The sequence below is a fragment of the Arachis stenosperma genome, chromosome 7 (genome assembly GCF_014773155.1).
Source record: "Arachis stenosperma cultivar V10309 chromosome 7, arast.V10309.gnm1.PFL2, whole genome shotgun sequence".
NCBI classification, from domain to species: Eukaryota; Viridiplantae; Streptophyta; class Magnoliopsida; order Fabales; family Fabaceae; genus Arachis; species Arachis stenosperma.
This window is the reverse complement of record NC_080383.1, coordinates 66,097,253-66,113,644: the sequence shown is the minus strand read 5'-3', so window position 1 is coordinate 66,113,644 and position 16,392 is coordinate 66,097,253. Positions and strand designations below refer to the sequence as shown.

General features: G+C 32.4%; 2 protein-coding genes across 2 annotated transcripts; one reads left to right on the top strand and one right to left on the bottom strand.

Annotated features, from left to right (window-relative positions):
- Positions 1–2,837: 2,837 nt before the first annotated feature.
- Positions 2,838–7,175, top strand: LOC130941702 (uncharacterized). Its single transcript, XM_057870280.1, has 5 exons — positions 2,838–3,045; positions 3,123–3,306; positions 4,482–4,688; positions 5,621–5,812; positions 6,177–7,175. The coding sequence occupies exons 1-5, from the start codon at positions 2,963–2,965 to the stop codon at positions 6,327–6,329; spliced, it is 819 nt and encodes a 272-aa protein (XP_057726263.1). The 5' UTR covers positions 2,838–2,962; the 3' UTR covers positions 6,330–7,175.
- A 5,119-nt stretch (positions 7,176–12,294) lies between these two features.
- On the bottom strand, positions 12,295–13,661 carry LOC130939878 (uncharacterized). The gene is made up of 3 exons (XM_057867943.1): positions 13,205–13,661; positions 12,763–13,118; positions 12,295–12,603 (listed from the first exon to the last, which is right to left on the bottom strand). The coding sequence occupies exons 1-3, from the start codon at positions 13,659–13,661 to the stop codon at positions 12,295–12,297; spliced, it is 1,122 nt and encodes a 373-aa protein (XP_057723926.1).
- Positions 13,662–16,392: the final 2,731 nt, after the last annotated feature.

Sequence of the window (16,392 nt, the reverse complement as noted above, 5' to 3'; positions counted from 1 at the left end):
TTTTATTTTTTTTATCAAATTTCTTGATGCAATAAAAAAGAAACTCGCTCAATTTAATTTGTCCACACTATAATTTGAAAATTGAATCGAAAAAATCACTCAATTTTTTAACTCAATTTTTCGACGCAACAAGAGAGACTCACTCAACCTCACTTGTCCACACCTGGTTTCATTACGGAACCAAAAAATGATTTTTCACACATCTAATCACTCTATGCTGACTATAACAATTTAAAAACTATTTATAATCTTATATTAGATTAAAATAAAAAAAAAACTTTAAACCTACTAACATAACATAAAGACTAATCTATTAACTAAATAAATAAATTTAAAATACATAAAATTAAACATTCTAATATTTAAAGATATAAATTAATAACTATTAAATAATATTTAAATTTTTTATCACGAGTATAAACTACGTATTAATTTTTTTTTTTAATTATTTTCAAATTTTATAGATAAAAAAATAATATATAAAAAAGACAAATAAATATAAAAAAGATAATTTTTTTTGTGTTTTTTTTTACATTATATTCTTTTCCCTTAAAGAAACATAAAGGCTACTGCTCAATTTTTTTTAAATAAAAAAAAAAGACATCACACTAAAAAGAAGAAAGACGCAAGAAAAGAGAATAAAAAAATAATAAGAGAAATAGCAAAGAAATTCACGTGAAGATAAGAATGATGATTTCCAAGAGAAGAGAATAAGGTAAGACTTACGAGGACATTTTGGTGGTATTTTTTATTTTAAACAATAAAATTAATAATAACAATAAAACAATAATAAAACAAAAACAAAAAAGAACAATAAGAATAAAGACGCGAGAGACGCTAGAAAAATTTTTTTTATAGGACACAAAAAAATAAACATAGACTAATAAAAATTAATTTAATACTTAAAATTTGATATTAAATAATATAGAACGAATACAATAATTGATATTAAAAAAATAAATTAAAATAAAAAACAAAAAAAATTAGCTTAAATTAAATATAAAAAAATACTCTATTTTTTATCTAATTTCTTAATATATATATAGAGTAAATAATCATTTCTGACTACGAAAGATTTGAACATTGACAAAACTAACCATAAAAGAATAAAATTAAAGTTGTATCCATAAAAGATGAATTATCTTCGCCAAAAATAATTAATTATTAATTTTTATTAAAACATTAATTATAATGCCCAAATTATCCCAATCTTTTTTATTATCTTTAACTTTTCAAAATTTTTTAACTCAACTCTCTGTTAGCAACAAAATCACTATCTTTTTTTCAAATTTTGAATACCACCATCACTGTCAATACTACCGTCAACACAACATCAGTAAAATGAAATAGAATGAGACAAAAGAAGATAAACTGAAGGAAGATAAACAAAGCTAGGAGAAGCAATGAAGAACAAAAATTATCAACTCCGTCGTTTTCAGTAATCGTTAAGCTCGAGAGAAGGAGAAGAAACATTGCTTCCATCGTTGAGGTGGTTCTGCCGGAGGCGGCAACGGAGGAAAGATGCTATAGCTCTAACTCTAGTGAATTCCCTGCAACTTTATTTTGCAGCAGTGGATCTGTTGGGCTTGATGAGGAGAGGATCGAGTTGTCAAATATGGAGGTATGAAAAATTGAATAAGAGCTATAGCTCATTTCGGTTTCTATTCAAATTCTCTTAACTAACTGAACAAAAAAAAATGTTGTTATTGGAGTTTATAGATTTTTATTGAACTTTCATTTTGTTTGTTCTTTAATTGTTTCTTCTTGCTTTATTTTATGTAATTCCTCTATTTATGTGCGAAATAGAGTCCTTTAATGGCAAACTATTGAAGAGAATGACAAGAAGAGAATCAATGGTTGCTAACAGTTTATCTCCTTTTATCACACTCTCTCTATCTTTATTTATTGATGAATTTTGTTGAGGGTGGTGTTGATAGTGACGATTGTGGTGGTATTCAAAATTTGAGAACAAGAGGCAACAATTTTGCTGTTAACACAGTCAAATTAAAAAATTCGAAAAATTCAAAAAATTCAAATAGAAGTATTTTTATTATTTAATTATTTTTTTTATAAAAATAATAAAAATTAATAATTGGTTATTTTTGTTGAACATAATTCATCTTTCATGGTACAACTTTAATTTTATTTTTTTATGGTTAATTTTATCGGTGTTTAAATCTTTTGTGGTTAAAAATGATTATTTACTCATATATATAATAAGAAAATGACACGCTTAATAATTAGTTCACACTATAATTTTAAAATTAAATAAAAAAATTATTTAATTTTCTATCTAATTTTCTAATACAATAAGATAAGAATCCATTCAATCTTTTTTATCTACATCATAATTTTATCAAAATATTATAAAAAAATGTTTTTGTACTTAAAATTATTATATGACGATTATAATAATTAAAAAGTATTTATAATTTTATATTAAATTAAAATAAAAAATTTAAATCAATTAATATCAAATATAATTTATTAACTAAATAAATAAAATTAAAATACATAACAATAACTATTTTAATACTTAAAAATATAAATTAATAATTACTAAATAATACTTAAATTTTTTATATCACCAATACTTGGAATACTTATCGCTTTTGGTATGTAAGTTAATAAACCCATTTGCTACTGGAAGAGGCTGTAGCCTGTAGGATTAGGAATAGAAGGGAAACAATGGACTTCCAATAAATTAATTAATAATAATCCAATCATAAGGCAAAAGATAGAACAAATAATATTTTAGTCTTGAATGGCAGCTGTAATATATTACTCTTCGAAACTCCCGAATTTGGCACCTCTTCATTTATACACGTCATTAAGTGGGTAGCATAGGACAACTATAAATCAGCCAATCTCACTAGGAAGATTACTACTAACATAGTGCATCACAAGATTACTAGAATAGGAGTGCTTTATTTCTAGTTTTTATCATTGCTTCACAAGAATAATGTGTATAGCTTTGTTTCTATGGCAAGCCCACCCACTCTACCCTTTTCTTCTCTTCAACAACAGAGATGAGTATCACAACAGGCAAGTTTTTATTTTTGGAAATTTATATTTGTTATATGATATACTAATTGATTTAATTTGGGTAAGGAGATATATAGGCCTACGAAGGAAGTGTCATGGTGGGAAGGAAGTGATATATTGGGAGGGAGGGATGAGATAGCAGGAGGAACATGGATGGGTTGTTCAAGAGAAGGAAGGATTGCTTTTCTTACAAATGTTTTGGAGCTTCATACCCTTCCTGAGGCCAAATCCCGGGGTGACTTACCCCTCTTATTTCTCAAGGTACGTGTATACCTACTATTCTACTAACAATACTAATACTATTTGCTTCTTACATGCCAATTTTATTGATTGAGACTCTTAATTTATTTTTTTAATTATTTTATTAATATTTAAAATTAAAAATTTTTAAAATAAATATTACTTTTTAAAACCATTAAAATGCTAAAAAAAATTTAAATTTTTTTATTTAAAAATTAAGAGAAAAATAAAAAAGATGAGTTAGTATTTCAAATTATTTTGCAGTTTAAAATATTCAGAATAAGTGATATATGTAAGAATTTTTCTAAGGGATATACGATGTCACCAAAAGTTGTTAGTATCTATCAAGTTATTTTCCAAATTTAGAGATAAAAAGATAGATGAGTAATAAAGATAAGTAAGGTCACTAAGCTCTATAAAATTTGATTAAGATTGTGTGTTAGAATGTCATTAAATGGTAAAAAATTTTTAAGTAAAAATGAAAGTATTGAAAAAATAAGAAATATATTTTTCAAAATTCTATAACTCTTGTTTTTTTAAAAAATCTTTTATTTTAAAGAAATTTTAACATAATAAATAAATAAAAAATATTTTTTTAGAAGTGCATCGAAACACTTCTTGAATAGAAGTAAAATCAAGTATAAAGGATAAAGTATATTTTATATTTGGAATTTGTTAACAAATTTAAAAATATTCTTAAATTTTATTTTTTTTTAATTTTTCGATTTGCATCAAATATATCACTGTCGACAGCTAAATTTCAAAAAGTTTAAGATGAATTCAATAATAATGCATGATAATTATGTATGATTTGTTTTTTGTCAAAAATTATTTTGTAAAATTATTATTGAATTAATCATAATTTTTTTAAAAAATTAGTCATTAAAAATAAATTTGATACAAATTAAAAATTTAAAAAAAATTAAAATAAAATAAACTTAAAAAAAAATTAAATTTTTAAACAAATTTTAAAAATAAAAAATATACTTTATCCATCTATAAATAAATACACTATTTATCAATTTTTAATGCATAGAAAATGAATTGAATTGGTTTATGTGAAAAATCTAAAGTGTGTAGTGGATCATTTCTTGACCATTATTTTAATTACACTCTATTGCTCAAGACAAAAACGAAACCTTGCTCTTATCATAGGCATAATTCTCCCATTCCTCTGTTTGAATGGAAAATTGCAGAGCAACAAAAGTCCCAAAGAATTTGCAGAAAGCCTAAAAAGAGAAGCTCATTATTACAATGGTTTCAACTTAATTGTGATCGATATTAAGTCAAAATCCATGGTATACATCTCCAACAGGCCCAAAGGACAACCTATTACCATTGAAGAGGTTTCTCCAGGACTCCATGTGCTTTCTAATGCCAAACTTGACACACCCTGGCACAAGGTTAGTTATGTATATATGTGTGTGTGTGTGGTTACGGCACTTTAAAAAATGTTACTAACAATCAAAGTAATTTTTTATTATTTAATAATATTTTTTAATTTAAAATATACAAAATTATTATTAAAATATAAAAAAATATTACTTCAATTTCAACAAAAGCTTAAACAGCCATCATAGTTACCGTATCATAAATTCATAACCACGTGTGTGTGTGTATATTAGGTTGTGCGCCTATATATATATAATGTACTAACTGAAATCTATATCAGCGACATCAGACATGTAGACTGGCTTTAATTTATTAACATGTGATTTCCAAAATGAAATTCACCATTAATAGAAACAGTCATGTTAGTTAATTAATTATTTCAGGACAAAAAATCAGTTAAAAAAATAAATTGTATGTCTAACTTAAAAAATTATATACCAAAAAATATAAAACTAGACGCATCTATAATTAAAATTTTGCACATGGAAATATGATATCTACATATTTAAAATTACGTATTAGGTATCAAATTGATGCTATAGCTAAAATATAAAAATGAGAAATAAGAAATTGAATTTTTTTTCATAATACAAAATAGATAATTAAATATTTTAAACATTATAACTTCATTCTATTTTTTACAAGAAGATTACAATAAGTCAATAACATTCTTTCTTTGGAAAAAAAAACACAAGTCTCTCTTGTATAGATAACTCTTTCAAAAAAAAAAATATCTTTTTAATTCTGATACAATGTGACTAGATGGTTTAATAAAATAAGAAAATAAATAATTTCTCAAAATAATTATTCTCTATCCAATCGTGGATGGATAAACTTATTCCTATTTCGAACCGTTCCCCGGCTAAAATCCGAAATTTTAATTTAACGAAATTCTAATTTCTGTTTTTCCCTTTTTTTTTCCCTTCTCTCTATATTTTTCTAGACTCAGCGTCTTGAACAGAGTTTCAAAGAACAGCTTGCTAAGTATGGAAAAGGTGAGATTCCTGTTAAGGAAATGATCCAAAAGCTAATGAAGGACAAAGTTAAAGCTGACCAGAGTGGTTTACCTCATATTTGCTCTCTTGATTGGGAGCTTAGTTTGAGCTCCATTTTTGTTGAAGTACAAACCCCACTGGTAAATTAACAACATTTATTCTCTCATCTCTATTTTTTTTCTATTTGTCATTATTATGTTCTAGAGTAATTATCTAAAGTAGTTTTATCAATATTTTTATTTCAGAAAAATTAGTTTTTAGGAAGAAAAAGAATGCATTGACATGTAAAACAGTTTTATATGTGCATCTAGTTAAATATTATCGTGTCAGCGAAAATAGTTACTTTTTACAATCGACAGGTGAATAATCATCGAAGAAAATAGACGTGATCACTGTAAAATAGTTTAGACTGGTTTAAACTGTCATTGCATCAAAATTAACTTAAAAAAAGTTATTCATTTCACTTCTTAATTTGTGATGACTCATTCCACTTCTTTTATGCAGGGTCTTTATGGCACAAGGAGCAGTGCTGCATTAGTTATAAGATCAAGTGGGGAAGCAAGTTTCTTTGAGGAATACCTTGATGATGGCATTTGGAAGGAGCATGTTGTTGATTTCTATATTCCCAAATTGAAGTTCATCAAAGGACAAACATAGAGCTAACATCCTCCATCCTCAAAAGCAAGAATATTAATTCAGTTCTTATATAACTTCTACATTTTATGCTATCACTGAGCATTTTCGGTGTGCTCTTGTATAGTTGGGAACTTATCAATAAAATAAAAAGCCATAAGGTAGAAGGCAGAAACTTGGCTATCCATAAGGTAACAGCAGTTTGAAGATTTTTCTGATCAATGGTTCACTGATCTGGCTCACTAAAGTGTGAACTTGTAATGGGGCTTCAAGAAAAGTAGTGAAATAAACCAATAAAGATCTTGTCCCTCCATGGAAAGTAAAGAAAACGGAAAAAATGATTTTCCTTTTTTGGTCATATGGAAACAATGACTATCAACTCTCATTCACAGTTGGAAATTATTACTTATTAGGCTATAACGAGTAAAAATTCGTAGAACCAAAAAATATGCTCTCTCTCCATATGGAAAATAAAAAATACATGATGCTTGTTGAGAAGTTTTTAATTTTGATATGGAGGGGTTGATGAAGTATAGCAGCGATATGGGGGTTTATGGTATTTTACGGAGATATGACGGCTGGGTAAAAGAAATCGGACGGACCGATTTGGTGGACAGAAATTGGATGGACCGATTTCAGGACGCGGAAGGTGTACAAATCGGACCCACTGATTTGTGTTCCCTGTCCACGCGTCACGTATGCAGCCTTCTTTGGTTGGCCCGTGATTCCCTCATCCAAAAGACCATTGATTCTCCCCTCCCAGCAGTATACCTTTCTTCAACACACACTCAACCCCACCACTTTCTTCCTTTATTACTATTGTTGGACCACAACAAACCTTCAAAAAAATTTAAAGAAAATGTCAAAAAGACCAAAAATTAAAGAAGTAAATCAACCAGAGTTTCATATTGTTAATTATCTTGGGCATCTAAATTATGTAAGTTTTTATTTTTTTAATAATCTGATTTAATAATAATAATAGTGATAATATTAAATTTTATTAGCAATATATATTATAATGGCACTAAGTAGAGATTAATTATGTATGTGTGTATGATTTTATTGTTAGGTGGTTAGAAATAGAAATCAAAATAGGAATTAATCATGTATATATGTATATATGATATGGTATTCTACGGAAGAATTGGGTTTTTTTTTTTTAATGGTTATTGGTTAAAATAAAATAATAAAAGAATAAATGAATGTAATGAAAGAAGAAGGAGAATGAGATGAGATCTGTATATATTAGATTAGAGTAGAATAGATTGATATACTGTTGTTGTTATTATTATTATTATTAGCAGTAATAATTAAGTTTAATAAATTATTATGATTAATAATAAAAATTTAATAAATTATTTTATTTATGATCATTAATAATTGAATTTAATTCAGTAAAATTTAGACAATAAATTAGTAATAACTAAACTTAGATTAGGAAATTATTATTATGATGCCGTGTTATCAATAATAATAATAATAATAATAATAATAATAATAATAATAAAATTAGTATGTTGTTTTATGAATAATAATAACAATAATAAAATTAGTATGCTGTTTTACGAATAAATAGTTTATCAGTCGTGAAATTATTCTAGTTAGTTATTTAAGGTTAAAAAATTTTTGTTATAAGGTAATGAATATGATTGAAGGATTTTTGTATAACAGATTTACTGTGTATGTTTGAAATGCAATTATACTGGAATTAGTTATAATGGACATGTAAGGATAATTGTGTTTTTGAGAATATAGTTATATTATACTGGTACTTATAGCGGAAATGTGATATTGTAGGGTTCACGGATGTTGACGTGTGATCATTTAAAGCCGCCGGATCCATACAACCAAATTATTGAGTCACACTTACGCGAGACTGGATTTTATTATGTTTCACAAATTGGAATTATCCAATGTCAGTCAGCAATGATTAATGCTCTGATTGAGAGATGGCGGCCTGAAACTCATACATTTCATTTTCCAGTTGGTGAGTGTGCCGTGACCTTGGAGGATGTGGCGATAATTCTCGGTCTGCCGACAAATGGTCTTCCGGTTACAGGACCGACCATGAGTAGTTTTGAGGCATTGGAAGCCGAGTGCTTGCACCAATTTGGAGTTGCACTGAGGAAGATGGACTGTAGAGGGAGCTTTAGAAAATTAACATGGTTTAGGGTTTGAAAGATCGTATAGTGTTGAATGATGATGTGCACATTCAGATGTATGTAAGGTGTCACATAATATTGTTATTTGGGATAATTCTGTTTGGAGATAAGTTAGGTGCAGCTGTGCATTGGAAATTTTTACCTTTGCTCTGTAACTTTGGTCAAATCATACAGTTTAGTTGGGGTTTGGCATGCCTGACACACTTGTATAGATCATTGTGTAGGGCAACTCGTGTCGATTGCAAGGAGATGGACGATCCACTGACACTGTTGCTCACTTGGACTTGGATCCGGCTACCATTTCTAGCGCCGATTCCCGGCAATCCCTGAGTGTTTCCAATTGCAAACAGGTAATTTTGATTAAAGTATGCATTGAAAGAAATGATAGAAATTGTCTTTTGTTTTCCACAAGATAAGTTAACTAATGGATTATCCGACGGCAGGTGGCGTAACTAGGACCGTGAAAAATATGCCTACCGATATAAAATGCTTGCGCACTACAGGAGGTTGTTGGATGAACTGCAAGAAGGATAGATATGTTGTAAAATACAAGTACCGTATGTAACTTGTTAAGTGAATTAATTGTTGTGTAATCGTCTGACTGGCTCGATGTGTCCAGTTTGTTTGGCAGGCTTATGGCATTGGAAACATCGACCCAGACGTTATTCCTTTAGCCATCCGTCATAATTCGGTTATCTGGAGTGCCACAGTGCCACTTATATCTTTTAAATGCATCGAGTGGTATGCATCTGATAGAGTCAGGAGGCAATTTGGATTGAGACAAGGTGTTCCTAATCAAGAGCGGGATCTAGGTACATCACACGGCAAAATTCTAACTGGGCCTAAGAATCAAGATTGGGCTAATACCCACTCTTTTTGGGTGATGCAGTGGACCAATCGGTATAGTCACACTCTCTCTGATGACTTGGTGCATTTACATTATCTATTGAAAATTTACATGAATTGGTACTGAGAAGCATTTTGTGACCACTTGCAATTGTCGAACCTTGTATTCGAAGAGAATCCAGAAGGTCCTCTGATGCGTGAGCATCTTTCCTATCTTTTCCTAGTGAATTTGCATCTAATTTGTTGAGTTTAATAAAGAATTAATTATCTTTTAGCCAATATGGATGCTACTTTGAGTCTTTTGCAATTCTATTTATTTTAGGTAGCATTCGGCTGGATTTGAAGGAGTTTCCGCAGCATAAGAATCAAAGGAGATGGCAGCGAGGAGCGACGCGTACGCGTGACTGACGCGTGCACATGATTTGGAGTTTTCCATGGCGATGCGTACGCGTGACTGACGCGTACGCGTGATTTGAAGTTTTGCTCAGCGACGCGTGCGCGTGACTGAAGCGTTCGCGTGACTTGTGAAAAAGGCCATCGACGCGTACGCATGACTGACGCGTACGCGTGACATGCGCCACGTGCAGAAAACATAGAAAATGCTGGGGGTGATTTCTGGGCCCCATTTTAGCACCCAAGTTAGGTGCGGATACAGTGAAGCCAAGTGGTCCCCACGTTACAAGACGCGGAGTAGTTAGTTAATTCTGATTTAAATTCAAATTTGATTTTAAAATAGGAAAAGATATTATTTTAATTTTAGAAATTAGATTTTAAATTAATTAGGATTAGTTATAAAATAGAGAGACTTCTCTTCTATGGAGGTGCCATAAGTGGGATTCTATTAGGGAATTCTATACAAAATTTACATGCCATCAGATTGGAACTCTGTACATTTTTACCAGAATCCTATTTTTCTCTGAACCATGAGCAACTAATCCTCCATTGTTAAGGTTAGGAGCTCTGTCTATTGTATGGATTGATTCATTTGCTCTTTCTAATTTAATTCATGTTTTGATTTATATTTCAATACTTGTTTTTGTTCTTTATTTTATGAATTTGGGTTGAACGGAAGTACGACCCATGTTCTAATTGAGTTCTTGTATAACTTGGAAAAGCTCTTTACTTGAACAACATCTTGAAAACATATTATCCTAAATTTCTAATTGTTTGTATTTAACGGGATACGTGACATATAATCCCCTTATTTTTGGATAATTAGGATTCTTGTGGCATATAAATTGGAATTTGATCATCACCTTCTAATTGGAATTAATTGACCAAAGAATTGGCAGTTAATGAATTTTAGAGGAGATTAGGAAGGTCTAAGGAATTAGGGTCTAGTCACATATAGTTTGCCATGAATTAAATCTTGCATGATTAAAATAGTTAGTAAGAAAAGTTAATCCGGAAAAATAGATAACTCTGAAGCCTTAACTATCTTTCCAATATTTTATTTTCAACTTACTTACTTGCGTACCTGCCTTCTGATATTTTCAAATTTAAACCTTTTGAATATCTCAAAACCCTTTTCTGCTTGCCTAACTAAGCCAATCAATCAATCATTGTTGCTTGATCCATCAATCCTCGTGGGATCGACCCTTACTCACGCAAGGTATTACTTGGTACGACCCGGTGCACTTGCCGGTTAGTCTGTGGTTGTTAAATCACCGCACCATCCTCCACCACCACCGGCACCGGAACCAAACCGGCACCGGTACCTCCACCACCACCTCCACCGGAACTGCCACAACAGGGGGTTGACTATTTTGCACTATATGTTTCTGACACGCATCCGTCTGATTATTTTTCAGCGTCAGTCCCAGTACATCAACAATATTGGGGTGGTCCACAATTTGAGTATGGAGAGCAAACTTCATTCAGTCAGCTGCTTGGTTTCATGGCATCGGGGTCACACCACTCACATTTAGGTAATTATGTTGACATTCCCACCGACCATCAAACACATTTGGGTGGTATTACTTCAGCTAGGAGGTCATTGGATTCGAGACCTCGGGTTCACACTTTTTCTGATAATTCTGGTGCCAGAATGTCTGTTGACTTGAGCAGAAGTGCTGAAGGGGTGGAAGGGATTATACAGAGTGGAAACCTTAGACGTATTCCGATGAGTCTGATTCATAAGAGTAATAGGGCAGTTGATGATGAGACTGGTAACTACCTAGTAGACCATCCAGAGGATGCGGATGAGGGTGAGAATGAGGATGAGGATGAGGGTGAGGATGAGGGTGAGGATGAGGATGAGGATGAGGATGATGATGATGATGCTGTTGATGAGGATCCGGCGCCTAGTGCAGGTAAAATAAACTATTGGTAATGATTTAGGGCTTGATTATGAATTTCTATTAGTAGCTTCATGGTGAACTTGTATTTGTATTACATATTGAATTGCCATTTGAGTAATAGCATCCAACATTTGTTGTGTTTTCATAGGTACGGCCACAAGTGAAAAAGGTAAAGGTTACAACCTTAGAGCTGATCCTCCACGTCGGAGTGTGAATCGGTATACACCATCCGGTTTTAACAGGATTGTCAAGAAGTGCAAAAAGTTATACAAAGATATGAAGTGGGCACCAAGGAAGTGAAGTTGTATGGATGAATTAAGTTTTTAATTAGGTAGTTATTACTATCTAAAAATGAAGTTGTAACTATTTAATTATTGAGTATGTTAATTAGGTTGTTACTACTATTTAAAAATTAAGTTGTAATATTTACTTATTGAGTATGTTAACTAGGTAGTTATTATTGACTATGTTAATTAGGTTGTTATTACTATTTACTTATTGAGTATGTTAACTAGGTTGTTATTACTATTTAATTATCGAATATGTTAATTACGTTGTTATGTATTTTTCTATCGAGTATGTTAATCAGGTTTGAAATGAATACAAGTACGAGTTGGTAAATTCAAATGTCAATGTCGTACATAAATGTAAATTCAAATGAAATGTAAAAAAAGGTAACTACTACTCTTCGGCTGGACCTGCACTTGGTCCACCGCCTTGGCAACATCTACTACGACTTTGGCCCTCGGCACTGCATTGCTTGCATCGCCTAGGGCGACACAACATACGAGTGTCCATCTCATTCAAGAAGCGGGTCATCTTCGGACGACCTTTGGCTACACGTCTGAGAAACGGGTTTCCAACGAATCGAGGGCCATGATAAGCAGGCCACGTTGCAGGATTTTCCAGTGGTCTAAACCAAGCCCTATATACTCTTCGAACTTGGTCCATCTTGTATACATCATGAACGTACACTTGCCAGTCCAACCGCTGATTTGCACAACAAGCAAACACATGTCAACACGGAATTCGGTCAACCTAGAATTCACCACAGTTGCAACAACGGTGGCGTAGGTCAACTGCATACTCAACCCCACTCGGCATCTCGCGTACCTCAAATACTTCATGTTCTCTATTAAAATAACTAACCTGTATGTTACCCGATGCTCGTTGATTTGCATGCAGCTTGGAGGTCACCATCTCAGAGAGCACAAGTCCAGCATTAATTCGGGCTTCAGCCTCGGCTCTTTTCCTAGTGAACAACTCATTCAGTCTGTAAAATATAGCCTTAACAAGCGCAGTCACTGGGAAATTGCGTGCACCCTTTAAGACAGAGTTGATGCACTCCACAAGATTGGTGGTCATATGACCCCATCGGTATCCACCATTAAATGCCAAAGCATACTGCTCACGTGGGATCCGATCAAACCAGTTGGTGTAAGCCTCACCCCATTCCTTTAATCGTTCATAGCGTATTTGGTACTCCCTGATCGTCCTCGAGTATCCTATGAAAAACATTCAGTCAACAATGAACACCATTCTATTTGATCGTACTTACAACAAATTCAAAGTTCATTGTATTTAAACTTACCAATGTTGACGATGAGCTTCTGCAAGTAAGGTGCCTTAAACTTCCTCAAGAAGTTGGACTCAATATGCCGGATACAAAACATATGGAACGCTCTAGGAGGAGACCAAGCCCCATTACTTCTCTCAATAGCTGACCTAATAGAATTGTGTCGATCAGAGATAAGTCCCACACCATCATGTGTCACCACATGTTGACGCAAGTTACTCAGGAAAAAGTACCATGCATAAGAAGTATCTCCCTCTACTATGGCGAATACAATAGGCACGATGTTGTTATTACCATCTTGTGAGACTGCAACCAATAAACAACCATTGTATTTTCCATACAAATGAGTCCCGTCCACCTGCACTATTAGCTTGCAGTGTCTGAAGGCCCTTATAAAAGAGTAATAACTCCAGAAAACTCTATGCAGTACACGTATATCAGGAAGCAAATCATCCCCCTGGTAAGCAGGCATTGTTTCAAAGTGAACCACAGCTGATGGCTCCTTGTGACACATGACCTCAAACCATATGGGCAAAGCTTCATACGATACTTCCCAACCTCTGAAAATTGATTCCACCGCCTACTGCTTTACTAACCAAGCCTTGCGATAACTGATGGTGTAGTTAAACTTTGACTGGACTTCAGCAATGATTGATTTCACCTTTATAGACGGGTCAACCTCTACCAACGGCTTAATTGCTTCTGCAACTGTCTTAGAATCCATCTTTGAATGGTCTTGAGAAATAGTAGACCTAGTATAAGTGTGACTTCCATTGTACCTCCTTATCTCACAACAGTACTTCTTCTGCATTTTGGTAACCCTGCTCAACCAGTCACAACCATTGCCATATTCTGTATATTTGGCATAGAATGTCGTCGGTTCCGACTCATATACCCGATAGTCTACACCTCTCCGGATGGTATAATCTTTCATTGCCTTGATTATTGCCTCCCTTGAACTGAAATCCATCCCCACTGTGAACTCACCATCCGCCACAACAGGAAGCACTGTATACATCAAAAGAAATAAATCATGTATTATGTACTTGGTAATAAATCATTTATTACAACTCAATTAATAAACACACTTTACCATGTAAGATCATAATAGTCTTTTTTTTCGCTATTCTATCTACGTAAAGAACAACTAGATATAATCCATAACAAAGAACTATTAATTAATAAAAAAATCAAATGCTATGGTCACAAATGACTATCCACATATCACATATATTACTCATCTAACTTATTGATCAGCTACTACAGAGTTTCACATAGCTGTCTAGCTTTACGCACCTGCATTTATATATTGTGGAAACTCCGGTGCGTGTATAGCCTCCAAATCCAACGACCGCATGAAAGAAGGCTCCTGAAACAGATGTGGGTTTGCTAGTGCATTTGCAACTTCTGCCACATCTGTGTTCATGGCGCCGCCAGCTTCATCTTCGTCTTCACCTGGACCAACCATCTCATAGTTACTTTCAAATTCATCATCGCTTTCACTATAATAATCTTCCAATTCAATGTTACAGTCCACTTTAGATTGCTCAAACTCAACATACAACTCGATGCACGACATTCGGTGGTGATTTTCCATATACATTGAAAACATTTCATGCATACTCGCTTCATCCGTCACGTACTTGGTCTGAAATTGAACAAACCCACCAAACACAGATAAAGGATACCTGTACAAAATACACGATACTCTCCTAGATCTTTGAGAATCTATCTTCTCACAAATCACACCTTTCAATTCCTCAAATGACAATGTGAACGGAGTAACAACATCTAATGATTTTCACACACAAATTGAACTCCTTCATATGTTTGCAACAAAATCTGCCCGTAACAAAAAATTTTCAACACAACTCTATCATCCATATCAGTATACGTACTTGCCTATTCTCACACTCACTGAAATCTATTCTACAAGAATGAAGGGGAAGAATGAGAGAAGAGGAAGAACATCAGCTGAGACCGACGATGAAAAATGAGGCTTCTGTGATTTTTTTTCATTTTATGTATGCAGTTACAGGCAAATCGGACCGACTGACCGCGTGCCACACAAATCGCTTGGTTCGATTGGTGCACTCTTGGATTAAAAAAAATTTTGGCCACCCGAAATCGGTGGGTCCGATTACTGCACTCTCCGTTTATAAAATTGGACTCCCACAAATCGGTGGGTCCGATTTGATGTTACTGAATCTCTCTCTCACACAAATCTGTGGGTCCAATTTGTGTTCCTTCCTCTCTCTGCTTGAAATCGGACCCACCGATTTCTTCTCCCCCAAATTTCTAAAAGCAACGCCGTCATAACAGTGTAATTCCCCCCTAATGATCATAACGCAGCATAACTCACACCACTAAATCATATAAAGAAATAAAAGTTTAATTACCTTTAAATTAATATAGTAAAACTATAAAATAAATCACAAATTTAAGTTGATTAACTTTTCAATTACTTTTTTCTTACTTCAAAGGATGTAAAAAAATGGCTTGTATATTTTTTTGGCTTTATGAAAATGTGTCATGCATAATGAAAATAGTTTATTTGGAGTAAATAATTATTTTTAATCATAAAAAAATTAGCCGTTAATAAATTTATCTAAAAAAATAAAATTAAGGTTATATCCATAAAAAATAAATTTTGATTGGCAAAACTATCTAAACGCTAAAAAATTATTCAAAATTTTAAAATTATCTCTTAACTTATTTAAACTTAAATTGCAATTATAATCTAATTCTGTCCTACCCCTATTCTTAATCTCCAACCTTCCACTATTACTTTGGTGGATACTCCTTAATAGTTTGGTGAATCAGTACTCTATATACTCTTTAAATTATTTGGTGAATCAATGCTCCATATATTTTTCAATTTTTAAATATTTCTAAATCAATTTTTTGAGTTAAAATATTTATTATACACTGTAATACTTATTTTATTTTTTATATTTTAAATTAAAAACCTAATTTAAACTTTGCTCCCATTTACCGTTTACAAAAAGAGAAAAAAGTATGAGTTGTTCATAATCTCTTATTCCCTCCCTGTGTCACCTTAACCACTGACACCGCTAACTAGTCAACTCACCCTTGCTTTTTTTTGCCCTATCTCCTTCCTCCATCATTGTCATGGAGTGGCTGCTCTGCCTCTTCACCTATTAGGAATTCATCATAACACATTCAACATAAATTCAACACTG

Coding starts and splice junctions, on each gene's coding strand:
- LOC130939878 (XM_057867943.1), bottom strand. CDS start 13,661: ATGCCTGCTTACCAGGGGGATGATTTGCTTCCTGATATACGTGTACTG. Junction 13,119..13,204: donor GAAGCTCATCGTCAACATTG/GTAAGTTTAAAT, acceptor TGTTTTTCATAG/GATACTCGAGGACGATCAGG. Junction 12,604..12,762: donor GAGCATCGGGTAACATACAG/GTTAGTTATTTT, acceptor TGTGCAAATCAG/CGGTTGGACTGGCAAGTGTA.
- LOC130941702 (XM_057870280.1), top strand. CDS start 2,963: ATGTGTATAGCTTTGTTTCTATGGCAAGCCCACCCACTCTACCCTTTT. Junction 3,046..3,122: donor AGAGATGAGTATCACAACAG/GCAAGTTTTTAT, acceptor GGAGATATATAG/GCCTACGAAGGAAGTGTCAT. Junction 4,689..5,620: donor TTGACACACCCTGGCACAAG/GTTAGTTATGTA, acceptor ATATTTTTCTAG/ACTCAGCGTCTTGAACAGAG.